This window comes from Anabas testudineus, chromosome 14 (assembly GCF_900324465.2).
Source record: "Anabas testudineus chromosome 14, fAnaTes1.2, whole genome shotgun sequence".
Lineage (NCBI taxonomy): Eukaryota > Metazoa > Chordata > Actinopteri > Anabantiformes > Anabantidae > Anabas > Anabas testudineus.
Window position 1 is genome coordinate 16185117 of NC_046623.1, and position 14441 is coordinate 16199557.

The following is a 14441-nucleotide window of genomic DNA, read 5'->3' on the forward strand; positions in this document are numbered from 1 at the left end:
AGAGAAACACACACAGTACATTAGGTTTTACTAATTACTATTCTCTTGACATACTTGTCAGTTTTTTCTGTCATATCCTGTGGTTCAAGTGCATCAATGAACTTGATCCTTGGTGTAAAAGCCTAAATACACTCTTCATTCACCTTCTACTTTCTGTGTGATCAACTCTCACTAACCTACCTGTGTCTCTGCCCCCTTGGATGTTTCCTCCAGATGGTCGAAGGTCTTCTCCAGATCTGTTTCTACACTTTTGTGAATAAAACCCTCAGTGTGGAATTCCCAGAGATGCTGGCAGAGATCATCACCAACCAGATACCAAAATTCAAAGATGGGAGTGTCAAGCCTCTGCTGTTTCATCAGAAATGACTGCCTTAAACTGTGAAGCAATGCCTTAAATCCTGCCCTGCCCTGCCCATGTACCTCTCTGGGGCCCCTAAGCTTTCGCTTGACCTGCTACCCGAGTGCTTTGATTTGATTCCTTGGTTTTCACTGGACCCCCTCTAGGAATTCTGTCGTGCCCCTCCAGGACTCACCCATTCAGAATGTGGCCTTACAGTGTCTGAACCAGTCCCAGTTTTGGCCAAAGATGAGTAGGACTCCCTACTGCCAACCTGCAGCCCTTCCTCTTGGCTAACCAAGAAGAATGTGACCTTCAGGGGGAAGTGTTTTGGCTCTGAATGACTCTGAGGACACATTTGGGGGGATCTGTTATTTTGTAGCCCCACTATCACCCTGTCCACCACCAATTTTCTTTTTTTAAATGTAGTTTCCCGTGGTGGCCACCTACCCTATGACCTTTCCTCCCGCCTCCAGTGCTGTTCTGCTGTTTTCATTAATAAGCCAACACTTAAAAGCACCTTTTCCTCCTAATACTCCTAACTCACTGGATCAGCAGCCTGTTGCAGCTTGCCCCAAGTACGAGCTTACTGTTCCTCTGCTCACCTGCTCAGCTCGTCTCCGTTTGCCCTTCCCAGTTCCACTGCGCAGAGAATGTAACGAGTGTTCACTTGTGGTTTCCAGAGAACTGTTGGCAATGAAAGGAACAAAGAAAAACACAGAAGAATTAGAAACAGAATCTTTTTTTTTTTTCACCTCTGGACCCAAGGACAGTGAGGATGACATGTTTCCAGCTCTTTACTCTTAGTTATAAACCTAACTAATGGAAGAAAAAAGAGGGATATTCTCCATATATTTTATGCAGACATGTATTTCAGACCGCACATGCAAAAGTCACACCTGCACACACACACATTCACTGAAGAAATGTTTACACAGGTTGTATCTGAGAAGGGAAAACCAGTGCCTTTTAGCCTGTACAGCTCTACATAGCCATCTTCTCTAAACTCATTTTTTCCCATTAGAATCAAATATTTGACATCCTTCCTTATGTTGTGTCTGCTTAAGTTTTGAAACACTGGCAATTTGTTTTCTTTGTGGTTTTCTTACCATGGGCAGCTCTCTCTGCTCCGATACACACACGGGAAGACTACATATGGTACAGATTAGAAACATGGAGCCCAAAATGAAACGCTCATATCTTAAATTTTAGGTCTTAACATTTAAGAATGAAACATTTTGCAAATTAAGTCTTATCTTTTACCCATTTTCAGTATAAATGCTAAATATAGGTGACCTAATGATATCAACAAATATAAAGTTGAATACACATCCAGATATTTTCACCTTCACAAGCTTGTGAGAAGCTCTGTGCTAAATGGACACTACTGGAATTTAACCAAGACATATCTGATGTTTTTTAACATGTCAGAGCGGCCTGGCTGATTTAAACATTCCAAGACCTTTAAATCTTTTAATAACCAGTGAGTTGTTAATTGGAATGAAATTTGTTTACAAATCTTTGCAGCTTATTCAGATGCATTTGCACAAATTGTTTTCTCACAACTAAATTGCATTTTGGAAAACACACCCAAATGTCTGTGTGTTGGTAAAGAGCCATAATAACGTAATTAAACCCAGTTTTAAGTCACAATTTTCTTTCCTTTAACTGCCAGATGGATTCATAATGAGTTTCTAGTTTAGTTAATAGATTTAAACATTTAATTTAAAAGGCTTTAAATTGTGCTTTTCATGGAGCTGCACTTGGAATGACTTACCTACAATGTATGTTCGCATGGTCAGAGAGGAATGGACACAATCCCCATGTGTGTTGTAATCTTACAGGTGTTCTGGATTGGTTGAATGTTCTTGATACCTCTAAATACTTGTCTAAAAAAGTTTATCTGAATCATCCAGATATGGTTAACTTAACCATGTTGTACCCCTGAAAGGTAAACAAAACAAATATATTATTTGGGACAAACGTATTGTGTCACTTAAAGTATGGTTTTAGATAAAATACACCCTTTAATCTAATCTCAGAGTGTTTGCACAAACAGAGTTATAATTAGTTAAGAACATAGAAAACAAGATAAATACATATATTTTATATGAAATGTAAAAAATAGAGACACCCACCTCTGTTTTTAGCACAAGATTTCACCTCTAAAGTTGGAAATACTTTTAGGAAGATGCAGTTTCTTCCTAACGATTTGTGAATTTAAGCTCAGGCTAAGAGGAGACGACATCAGCAGGATGCGTCCCACTAGTGCCATATGTAACAGCAAGTTTTTATATTTTTATTTTCAAGAAATGTGAAAGAGTCTTTATTTCAAATTGTGATTTGACAAGTAGTGATGTGGTAACTTTGCTTCAGGTTGCTCAATTTTGAGAAAGATATTAGTTCAGTGTCACCTACACCAGCTTAAAAGTACTGATTGTTATATGTATATGATAGACTTTTTTTTTTTTTTTTTTTTTGGAGATGCACAAAATATTGTATTTTTGAAATTACAAAGTAAGGAGAACTTTGTCTGCTGTCAGACAGGCGGTGATCATTTGTAATGTAAAAGCATGATTGTACCAGCTTACATGATAGCCAAAGCGAATATATTAACCACGCAGTTGTACACTGGCTTCAGCTGGAAGCGTAAATGCAATGCACCCTCCCCCCCCCCCCCACCCTCCTCATAACACATGCAGTTCCTTTTTCCTCACTCCTATAACTGCCAACCTCGCTCTGCCTAAAATGTCGACCGTATAGATTTTCAGTTTACTCTGAATGGTACTCCTCCCTCTGCAGCATGCAACTCTGAATGGCAGTTAACAGACCAGGTAGCAGGTTGCCATAGTGACTGGTCATTTGTATGTTGCTTACAGTTAACAACACAGCAGGCTCTAAATGCATACGAGCCACTATTCAATAAGAGCCATCGTGTTTTTAAACAGCCATTCTACCAAAGGATGGTCATTTGCAGCAAGGTTGTGTCGTGCACAGTTCAGGCTTTCAGCTTCGCCTGCTAACCCGTGTCACGGCCGGGGGTTTTATAGAGCATGGACTTGACGTGATGGTTGATTATTCTGGGTCTTTGGGTAGTATACAGTATTACTCTTTCCAGGTGGTGGTGTTTCAGAAAACGGCTTCAACATGTAGAGTAACCACATCCCTGCTCATTTCTAAATGGCCATAGGTATATATAGCAGCGCCGACATATCCAGTGCAATGTAAACAGTGTGTATTATTACAAAATGTTTTACATAGACATAACCTCTATACTCATACATCACTTTTACCACTTTTCAGCATTATGTTCGACTAAAGGCCTTGCAAAAGGGAGACAGAGAGCCATAGAAATAAGATTTCAAATCAGGAACTAAATAAACCCTTAAACAAATATCAATGCTTTTCGAGATTGATCTGTTGTAAAAAAAATATATAAATTAAAAAAAGACAATATTTTCTGTGATTTTGAATACATCAGTTTGATCCTCTTTGATATAATAATTTTACTCAATTCTTTTTTATACATTGAATGTGTCGAGAAAGTAAATATTTTTCTGTTCGTTGGTTTGTGTTTGATAAAGATAGTTGTGTTGAATACGTTAGGAAGTGTTAAACATGTTAGTCTTGTGAAGTACATGTAAATTCTATGAGTCAATGAGAAAGTCTATATGAACGCTCACTGTGTTTCAAAGTTATAAAGGAAACGAGAGAGGGGGAGGGCTGGTGCGATGGACTAGAGGAAGTTTTGTGTTATATAAAAGTGACCAAAGCTGAGAAGAAGAAAAAAAGAGAAAAACAAAAACAACAAGAAGTATTCAAGCAGTTACATTTTAAGTAGCACTTATTATCCAACTTCTAGTACTTCTTATTTTATTTGAAAGGTGTCTTTTGTAAAAGGCTAGGCTTTGGATCCCATGTATATCGCTGTCAGGATTTACTGGTCACTTTAAAACAGAAAAAGAAAAAAAAAAAAGTTGAATCTCTGCGTAAATCTACCAGAGTCTGATGGAATTGCACTACCCTCATACTGGTTGATAAAGTTTATTTTGTATAAAATACATGCAAATATTATCTTTAAAGATTAAGGGCAGATCATGTTTCACTGGTATATATGGCTATGGCTTTCATTGAAGTCTGTTTTACTCATATTTCAGTTATGTAAATGTAATCCAACCTTTAAAAAAAACAAAAAATAACAATAGTTTGTATTACTTCTGTATTACACCACTTCTGTAGTCAGTGTCGGTATTTTCACCTATTTGATTAAATGTTGAAGTTATCTGTGTTGTTCTTTGACATTGGATTTGGCATTGTGTCGGTAACAACTTGGATGATGTTTTTCTCATCACTAGTTAAAAGTGAAAATTCAGAACAACTGATTTCTCTTTAATTCAGCCATCTTACACAATAAAGTATCCTGTTTTTCAACTCTAAGTGCCAGAAGTTTTCTTTTGAATTTCAAAAGTGAATTATTAAAAATTACACACACATTTCAATACAGTTTTACTGTTATTCTGTCTGTTTAACTGTCTTGATCATTGATGTAAGTACGGTTTCCCACCATATAAACTGTTGTTATTTGCACTTAGTACATGTAAACCAATAATGCTGTAAGCGGTATTTTGACTATTTATTGTATGGTTGGAGTTACTACTGTTTGTTTTTGTATTATATAAACTTGGTGACTTTCTTAATAATGCCCTATTGGAAAAATCTGATGTCAGTTTTATGGATCCATCACGGAGATCCATCATGCAGTTTCTGTACTGCATTTTGGAAAATACAGTAATTAGCCGACATGCAGAGTTTTACATAAGAAGACTGATGCTACATATGACTAGAGTTGGAGCTGCAAGGTGTTAGCATAAAGAATGAAAGCAGAGAGAAACCAAGAGCCACTTCTTTACAGCCACAGTAAAAATATTCAGTTCACGGACTGAAGAAACATTCAAAGCTGCAGCTGATCAACATTTATCTTTAATTCTGCACAATCTTATCAATTCACCAAAACATCAGGAATAATTAAGGCTGTAGATAGACTTAAACAATACAAAAATCTGGGCAACAAAGAACAAAAGGAGGAATTAAGTTAGTATACTAAAAATACAAAATATAAAATTTCATACTTAAAAAAAATTATACCTTATCAAATGCTGTGTATTTATTTACAATGTCAATAAAATTCCTCAAAAAAAACAACACAGTTCAGAATTGTGCCTTTAAGAACGTCTCATAAATAAGAAGTTTAGATATGAACAAAGTAGTCTCATTTCACATTTACGTTTTTTTAACACTCCCATTTGATTTTCCCTTTAAAATGCTAAGATGTCCTTTAAATAGTCTTGAAGTTGTCATAAATGACAATAGTTTAATGAAAAAAGGAAAAGTTCAGCTTTAACTCAAATTAGAAAATTCATTGGAGCCCCAAAGCAGACCAGCTTCCATATACTGTACACAGCTAAGGAACTCCTACAACAAATGCATGATTTTTTTTCCTTCCAATGTCTGAGCTTCACTCAAAACCCACGTCTACGTCACATTTACTGATGAACGACAGCCTTGTCTGTAAATTCTGGATCCAAATGTAAATGTCTGTCCACTGCAGATAATCACATTAAAATAAAGAACAGAATTTTGCGATGGGTGATGATGTTCACAACGGAGCGGATGTGTCGCATATTGACTTTGAAATCACTTCAGTTGTTTGCGCACTCCATTCTCTTAAATATTAAAGCATCTACCGTAAAGCAACTAATCGAAAACTTGGAGAAAATAACCATAAATATATACAGTATGATCAACTATGTGCTTTTTTTAAAGCTTGAAAAAGAACATTGATGGTTAATCTTCTTCAACATCCGGGTTGAATGAATTGAAATCATGTAAACATGACTTAACACTACATACGACCCAGGATCCAATTATTTCCAACACTCAAAAGAATGTACGAGCTGGAGGAACAGAGCGAGGCCTTGCAGCTGTGCTCATTTTACCCAGCAGTAATGAGTTAGTACTCCCACACTGCACTGGAAACCGCTGAACTGCTTGTGGATCTGGTTTAAGATTTTTCACATTATTTTGAGCCCTGCAGGGCAGAGGCATTATGGAGAAAGCCAATGCTGATCTTTTGGCAAGACATTTGGAGCTCTCAAACATTATCCAGGTTGAATCTTGGGGAAACTGATGGATAACTCATCCTGGGGAATTGCCAGACTGCCACAACAGCAATGGCTCACAAGCACATTTGGAGTCATGCAATAAAACCCAATGATTTAAATCAGCTGCAAATACTCTAGTCCCCCCCCAGTGGGATTAGCAATCACTCAACCGCTCAACTAGCAAGTTCACAATCTCTGTCGACTCCACCATCTCCACAGGAAGAGCTTTCCATTTCCATCTGGTGGAAAAAAGCCAAATTAGTGGCAGTGCAGTTCGAAATTAAAAATATCATAAGCTTCTTAAATATCAAATCAATTAGACAAGTGATTCCCTCCAGACACACTTTCCTCTCTTTACATTCCAGGTTCATTACTGCAACATGTTCACCAGGACCTAAGAAGCCATCCACGCACTAATCCCTTAACAGCCAGAACCACCGTTTTTTTTTTTTCCAGTGCAATTTATGTTTCTTTCTCAAGTCTGCTCCACTTCATTCCTGTATCAAATCCATTTGATATGGTTCTGCTTGGTCCAGTTTCAAGTCCCAGTCTAGTCAAGAAAAAAGTCGTTTGGTCCAGTTTGGGCCTTTTTTCAGACCTGGACTATAAATACTCCACATAGTTTTCTGGTATCAGTCCCGTTCGACCGTCTAGAGTCCCTTCCAGCCAACCGGGCTCCCTGGAGGCATGAACTGGAAAGAGAAGAGAAACAAATTCATTTATTCTCAAGGGAGACAAAAATGTCTGTAAATATGAGACACTTCAACGTGGACACAAGCATATGTGCAGAGAGTAGAGACAGTTTAGGGACAGAGCAAAAAAACTGAGATCACGATGACAACCTGAGATATTTTCCAGTGAACCTGGAAGTGATCAGAAAGTTAGAGGATATAGTTTCAACATTTAAAATGAAGAAGGAATATTTCACGTTCTGCACTATGTTTAAGTCAGTGATGTTCACGTTAACCTCACGTAAAACAGGTCAGATCTCCTTGACTTTTAATCCTTTCACTGAAGATACACTCTCGATTTGATATAATCATCTGAGGCTTGTTAAAGTACAACTTCTTGTTGTTATGAATATAGCCATGCATCGAGTGTTTAGCACAACACTGCTGACTAAGTAGCATTGTGATAGTGAGAAGGCTGCAGGATGAGCTCCACTGGGACAGCTGCAGTGTTGACATACCACTGTAGGGATTAGATGTCCCCAAGGTCACATATTAACTCAAAGAGCTCCGGTGACACTGCTGGGCATTGCATAACTCAATAGTCTTTACTCAGCTAATTCTATTTAGGGTCAGGGAGTCTGAGAGACACATTACCAAAAAAAGTGGACCCCCCAACAAATCCTTAGTGTGCGTTTTGGTTTTCCTGCAGGGAAACAAATGTTTTCTCTGGTCTTTATTAGAAGAGATGAGCAAAGAAAGCCGGGGAGGTAATTGTGATATAACAGTTTTAGGAGCTACATGTTGGAGAGACTGAAATTAGGCACAAGAGAATCCTGAGACTGTCTGATGAGATTCTTACAGTGAGGAGAGACAAAAAGCAAGAAGGGAAGCTGCTGAAAATAGAAATAATAGTTTCAATACTTTCTTGTACCATCCTCTGTGCCACTGTGTATGGTTACTTTCATAAACTATATATATATATATATAGCTGTTTTTTCTCTTATGAAAGATGTTAAGTTCTTGACTGCATTCAAAAAACAAAGTACTCCAAGTACTTGATTACTTACGGTCTAGTCTGCCTGACAGAGTCTAGTATTCTCAAAACAACACACACACACACACACACTAGTCAGGCTTCTAGTAATCATATTAAAATGACAGAGACATCTACATATCATTACAGAAATTGAGTTGGAAGGTTTAAAAGTTATTACAACCATTGAATATCTGGATCATTTCAAATGTATTTTCAACACCAACAATGAAATCCAGCACTTAGGCTAAACGAAGTCCAGCACATTCCCAAGGTTGACTTTTCCTTCTGTTTTCATACAAATAACAAACCCACATTCTCTCTTTTTTTTCCTATTAGAGTCTGACTCACCATTTTCAAAGATGGTCCCAGCGATGAAGGACAGTTCAGAGTCATGCTCTGCCTTGCAGGCATACAGCGCTCGAGCCTTCCTGCCTGTAATGCTGGAGACATGAAGAAATGTTAGAGTGAGAGTAGGTTCTGGGCTGCTTCAGAACCAAAAGAGAGTTTCACAATCATACTTTACTGTTTTATAATTATCAAAAGGCTCTATTGACGCAGGATAATGCACGTATTGTAGCATAATTCAAACTTACTAGTTGTGATTCACTTGGACTATCATGGATTTCATGCTCTAGTTGACCTTACTGGACACATATCATATATATATTTCACATCATCATCTTTTACAAGTCACTTTTTATATATCTGTAACCTTCACTGAATCATGTGCAGAACCCTCTGTAGAGGTTAGCGGTTTCAGGGACTTAGAGGGTTCAAAGCAGTGGCAGTGAAGACCACCTGTTCATAACTTCTGCAGCAGGGTAGGACATCTCAAGCTTGAAACCTGAAGCACTGAAATGTAGTGACAGACACAGTTTGTCTGCCAAGGATGCGTTAACAGCATCCATGTATTTAAACAGATATGTTTATATAAGAATGGCCTCTGCCCAATCTTAGTAAAAATAGTTAAGTACATCCTTGATCCAAAACGCTGCACTGATCCCCCCGAGGAGCATTTTAAATTCTGATTTTCTTTTTCACATGGGGAAGGTCACCAGTCACAGTCAACTACATGACATCATGTTGAAGCTTGTAGAGGCAAAGTGTCTTGCTCAAGGACACTGGAAAGACGCTTGCAGGAATAAGCCCTTGGGTTAAAAAGCTTTTTCGTGATTTGCCTTGCCCACTCTCATGAATACAAAGTAGACGAGACTGGCTAGACACTGTCATGAGGAATTTTTAGCATTAGCATATTTCCACCAGCGTTCAAGTAATTTCCAGCAAAAATACTTTGACAGTGCCGCCGTCATCTGCTCACAGTTACACTACTTGGCAACTTTGTTTTGTGGTACAACTGAGTCTTCTCCGGCTTTTCTTTGATTAGTAACATGTTAACCATTACAAAAACACTGTGGACCAACCTGACAGGAGACGAGTCACTGGAGGCTGATGACGTCGGCTGAGGACTTGATGGGGCAGAGAACATTGGCCAAGAGGGAGAATGTGGTGAAGTGGGGCTGGGAGATGTCGCACTGAGGACCACATACACGCAACATGACGCATCAGTGATCAGACACTGGCTGAAAATTACATATGACTTTAATTTGTCCACAAATGACTTTTGTAAATTAAAGACATTTGGCTTACATGGTTGGTATGCTGCCTCGGCTCTTTGGGTTGAGTCTGCAAACACAAAATAAGAAAAGTCAAACATTTGTGGACATTTTTTTTTTTTTTTAAACCAACCACATATTGATCTGGATCAGTAGTATAATGTCCCTTCATATCTCAGGAGACATCATATTACTGACAGGTTTTCCGCTCTTGCTGTCCTCTTCATCTACTTGCCTCAGTTTTCCAGCCAAAGGAACAGAACATGAAGTCTGCAGTAGGATTGGCTGACAGAGACTATATCACAGTATTTTACAACATCAGTACACAGTCTGTAAAGTTGATTAAAAATAGCCAGCTATGAGCCATAAACAGACTCAGCAGAGTCAGGAAGCCATTTTTAGTAGGTTTGACAGCGAGTGTTTCATATTCATATTATTTAATCTATTGATATTTTACACATATTGATTCCATGAGCTTTAAGGTTTATCAGTGACTAAACGGAGATGCTGTAATGTGGTACAGTTCTGTTTCCATTCCCTCTTTTTTACAGCACATACTGTACGTAGTTAGTCAGGGCTAAAGTGTTTTTTCCTCTGTGCAACATGGACTCGTTCATTTCAGGGCCCATTTTTATACGACAGTCTTTCCCTTTTGGATGACGTGGAATATAGTTGCCATAGTGACGCTGATATAGGCGAGACTCGGGATATCACATGGTCTGCCTTCATTTAGGGACACACACATAATACACTAGTTTAAAAAAAAGAGTACTGATAAATGTCTTGAAGACGTGTAAGGACGTCTTCATCTACAGTTTCCATCAACACTGTGCTTCAGCAGATAATAGTGGCCTCAACATTTCAGTGGAATCGCATGTTGCCAGGTCACAAATGGAGTCGAAATTGGAGGTAAAAAGTTTGTTCTTGACCTTAGAAGCAGCAGTTTCAACAAAATGTAAGCCGATTTGAAGCTTTTTAATGCACCACACAATCAATTCAGAGAAACTCTAGAGTGATGACTGTGTTGACGACATTTTGTGAATCTTGGAACGATTATAAACTTTAAAAAAGTAATTTTGCCATTGAGAGACTGTAATATTGGGGCTGAAATACAGGGCCTTGCAGGTAAAGCTGTAAATCAAACTGAATCAACAAACTCGTGTTCGATATCTGCAGCTTTATCACTGTTTAGCTAGTTCAGTCTGTTTCTCGCTTTAATGGATTCATTTTGTTTTGTAATTCGTTACATTTTGTTTTGTGTTTTAGAGATTCAGCTTCAAAAAAAGCTGTTTTAAAGGACACATAAGCCATTTATACCTTTAACTGTCAGTTAAAGGGATTGTCTCAACGATCCATCTTCTGTCACTCACAGCTCATCAATGTGAACTCTCATCTCCTTCCTCTTGTTCATTTTCTTTTCGTCTGCTCTGGCTGCTCCAAACTCATTCTTCTCATCTCCCTCCCTCAAGGAGAGCTGCTGGAAAAGGCGATTTCCAGCTGACAGTCAAGATATTTTCATTCACTATATAAATCAATAATGTCCTTCTCCTCATTTGAAAAGACCAAATACTCCTCATTCTCTGACAACACTTCCTATTCGACAACCTAGAGGTTACAAAGGGAAGCAACTGGTTTGATGAAGCACATTTGACAGCTGTTTTAATGAAACTGATCTCTTGTCTCTTCCCTCTCCACCTGACGGACCATCCATTCAACACAAGCACTCACGCAAAGGCACATTTGAACGCTGCCTACAAAGATAGCATGTTATCTAAAATTCATACAAGTTGCCTAGAGGTGATGATTGACATTTTTACAACTTTAATACTAAAAATAAGACACGCCAAATCAAAGTAACATTAGCTGTGTAACCTATAGGGTGTGTGTTAATAAAAGTTATTAAAAGCTGCTGTGCGACAACAGCATAGTGACAAATCGCTTATCTTTTTAAGGTGACAAATACAGTTTATAACTCAGGGAGGTAGGTATACATCAACGACTTGCTAAAGGTTCTTTGCTTAATAAATCAGCATGACCCTAACGGCTGAATGTATATGTAAAGGGGTGCATAAATCTCTCGGAAATATTTCAGTAATGTGCATCATAAATTTTAGTCTCTACTGATGTCACACAGCTGTCACTGAGCCCTGCGATATCTTTATGTTTTTAATAATGGGGGAAAGATGCTGTTTAAAATACAACAGCACAGATTTAACTGTGCTGCTTCCTCGCACGATGACATAAGTATATGGCGCCTTGAGGCTTATGAAGCAGTGACACATTCCATCTTTTTATTGTACACTTAAGCACCTCCCCAATAAATTATCAAAAAAATTCAGCTCAGTGATAAATGAGCCTTTATTCAGAGCTTTTTATTTCTACCTTATCCTTCGTCCCAGTTAAAGCAAACTCTAAACTTTTTAGGTGTTGCCTTGTTAATGATTTCAGTATAAAATCTATTTTTGCAGCACTAATTCTAACAGACTCGTGTCATGCTCATTACTCAGCTCCTCAGTTTCTCTTCTCCATTTGAAATTCAGTTTTTATTCATTAGTTTGAAGACAATTCAATGATTCCTGCTGATTTCTTACATCAAAACCCTTTCAGGCTCCAGTAATTGCTAGGCTTTTAATGTAATGTGGATTAAGCTGGTTGGTATTTCTTTCAGAATCATAGTGCTGTGAAAAAGTCCAATGTGCTGAATTTACCATGTGAGAGCAGGCTACAGGTCATTTATCCCCTCATTGTTATGCTTTATTTTTGACTTTTTCATGCCATTACTTGTGCTGTTATTTAAATACTGTAACTATTTGCTAACGTTTATTAAAATAACTTAATATGGGTCCTACACACTTTAAGTTAGATTAAGATTTAGTTGAAACACACAAACCCAATCATCCATACTTGTTCTATCACAGTTGCAGTTTTAAACCCATTTCAGAACTTGAGTTAAATCATTCATGAGCGACTGCCAACACTCAGATCTGAGAGCTCTGGAGAGAAAGATGTACTGAGTCAAGAACCTAGCTCATAAGTAAAAGCAGCGGTAGCAGACACATAGTGACTGGTACTACATGCAACTGTGTGTAAGTAAGCGTTACGCTGTGGGGAGAAACCATTTCTCTGACCGGTTTCCTACAAAACCTTCGAGTCACAATTGAGCTTTTTTCAGCATTTCTTGTGCTTCGTATTCCTCAGTAGATTAATTTAATACTCTCTTCATCTGTGACCTCTCTTGTGCTTTTTTAAAATTTTCTCTCAAATGCCAAACATAATAAAAAAAGTAAAAACTTTCCTCAGGGGAACAACAGGAAAATTGAAAGAGACTTTTGCCATTTACACTTTCACCTCAATACCTCAAGAACAGGGTTGAGGTCATGGTGTCACCAGTTATATTAATCACAAACTGTGCCAACATGGGACAGTAATACTGATGTTTTTTCATTGTCATCAAGAGTCATGGTGATACGATTTATATTTTATTATATATATTTAGACAATTGAAGAGACCTTTGATTGTTTTCCACCTGTTATTTTTCTGGTTGTTTTTTCTTAGAAAGCTATAACGTCTGGACCTGGAAGGTATGTGCTGGTTTCGGAACCAATTACACATGACAGACTATGTTCACTGACCATTTAAAAATGGGTGCATGTTCCGCTGTAAATTGGTTTTAATGAATTAGCCAAAATAAGGTGCAAAAAACTGACTCAACTGACATAATGCTGAGATTCGTACATGTAATGTAAATAAGTCATAAGACTTATTAGATTTAGGTGCAGATCTAAAAAACACCAGCCACATTTGTCAGTAAATGCATCAGTGCAAACAGCACAGTATGTGTCGTACACACACCTACCGGATAAATGGCACTGGAGTTCAGTATTTAAAGTCAGAGTCACAGAAACTGCAGAAATTTTATGCAAATGTAAAATGTTATTCAAATCAATAATTAATAACCTGTCAATCAGCCAAAACTGAGTAGTAAAATACATTTTTATATCAAACTGTGGTTAATTACAGCACAATTACTATACTCTACTAAAAATATACCATTTTCAGTGATGGAAATTAACAACAACAGGAATTAACACAGACACACACACACTCACACACACACACACACACACACACACTCACACTCCCCTTTGTGTGGGACCACTGCCTTAAAAGCACAACCGTGCAAAATCTGAAAAGCTTTCTATTGATCTTTGCCTTATTAGCTCCCACTTCACTGACTAATCCAGCTGGATACTGTAGCTTAGGAGCTACTTTCTCTCTCCCCATGTGTGCAGTTTTTGGATTGTGGGTGGTTGTTAGGTAACTGAAAGTCATTCAACAGTTCTATCTTTGAGTCTAAAATATAACTCTCTGCTGTGTGTCTGTTCACACTAGGCTGGTAGAGCTTGGACTGTAGTTAGTACGGAAATGCCCCATTAGGTGCCCTGTCGGGATCAACAATTTGTTCACTGCAGCCTTTACATGTCTCTTTAATATGAGTCGTTATTCACTTTTTACTGAAACTGTTTTTTAGTTCTGATTTAACTGAATGATCTGTGATATGATCGTAATGCTCAGTCACAGTTGAGGAAACATCATAAGTTAGGATTAAGCAAATATGTCGG

At 37.9% G+C, this 14441-nt stretch overlaps 2 protein-coding genes across 4 annotated transcripts in view; one reads left to right on the forward strand and one right to left on the reverse strand.

Annotated features, from left to right (window-relative positions):
* The window catches only part of LOC113169602 (glucocorticoid receptor), a 53126-nt gene extending 48358 nt beyond the window's left edge, over positions 1-4768 (forward strand). For all 3 annotated transcript variants that reach the window (XM_026371156.1, XM_026371155.1, XM_026371157.1), the window contains one exon: positions 214-4768. In XM_026371156.1, the coding sequence (XP_026226941.1) occupies positions 214-366 (153 nt within the window). In that variant the 3' untranslated portion in view covers positions 367-4768. The remainder of the gene's footprint in view (positions 1-213) is intronic.
* A 530-nt stretch (positions 4769-5298) lies between these two features.
* Positions 5299-14441, reverse strand: part of LOC113169604 (rho GTPase-activating protein 26) — a 58620-nt gene continuing 49477 nt past the window's right edge. The window contains exons 21-24 of the mRNA XM_026371158.1: positions 9853-9888; positions 9627-9737; positions 8554-8645; positions 5299-7190 (exon numbers count right to left, since the gene is read on the reverse strand). Of these exons, the coding sequence (XP_026226943.1) occupies positions 7102-7190; positions 8554-8645; positions 9627-9737; positions 9853-9888 (328 nt within the window). The 3' untranslated portion in view covers positions 5299-7101. The remainder of the gene's footprint in view (positions 7191-8553; positions 8646-9626; positions 9738-9852; positions 9889-14441) is intronic.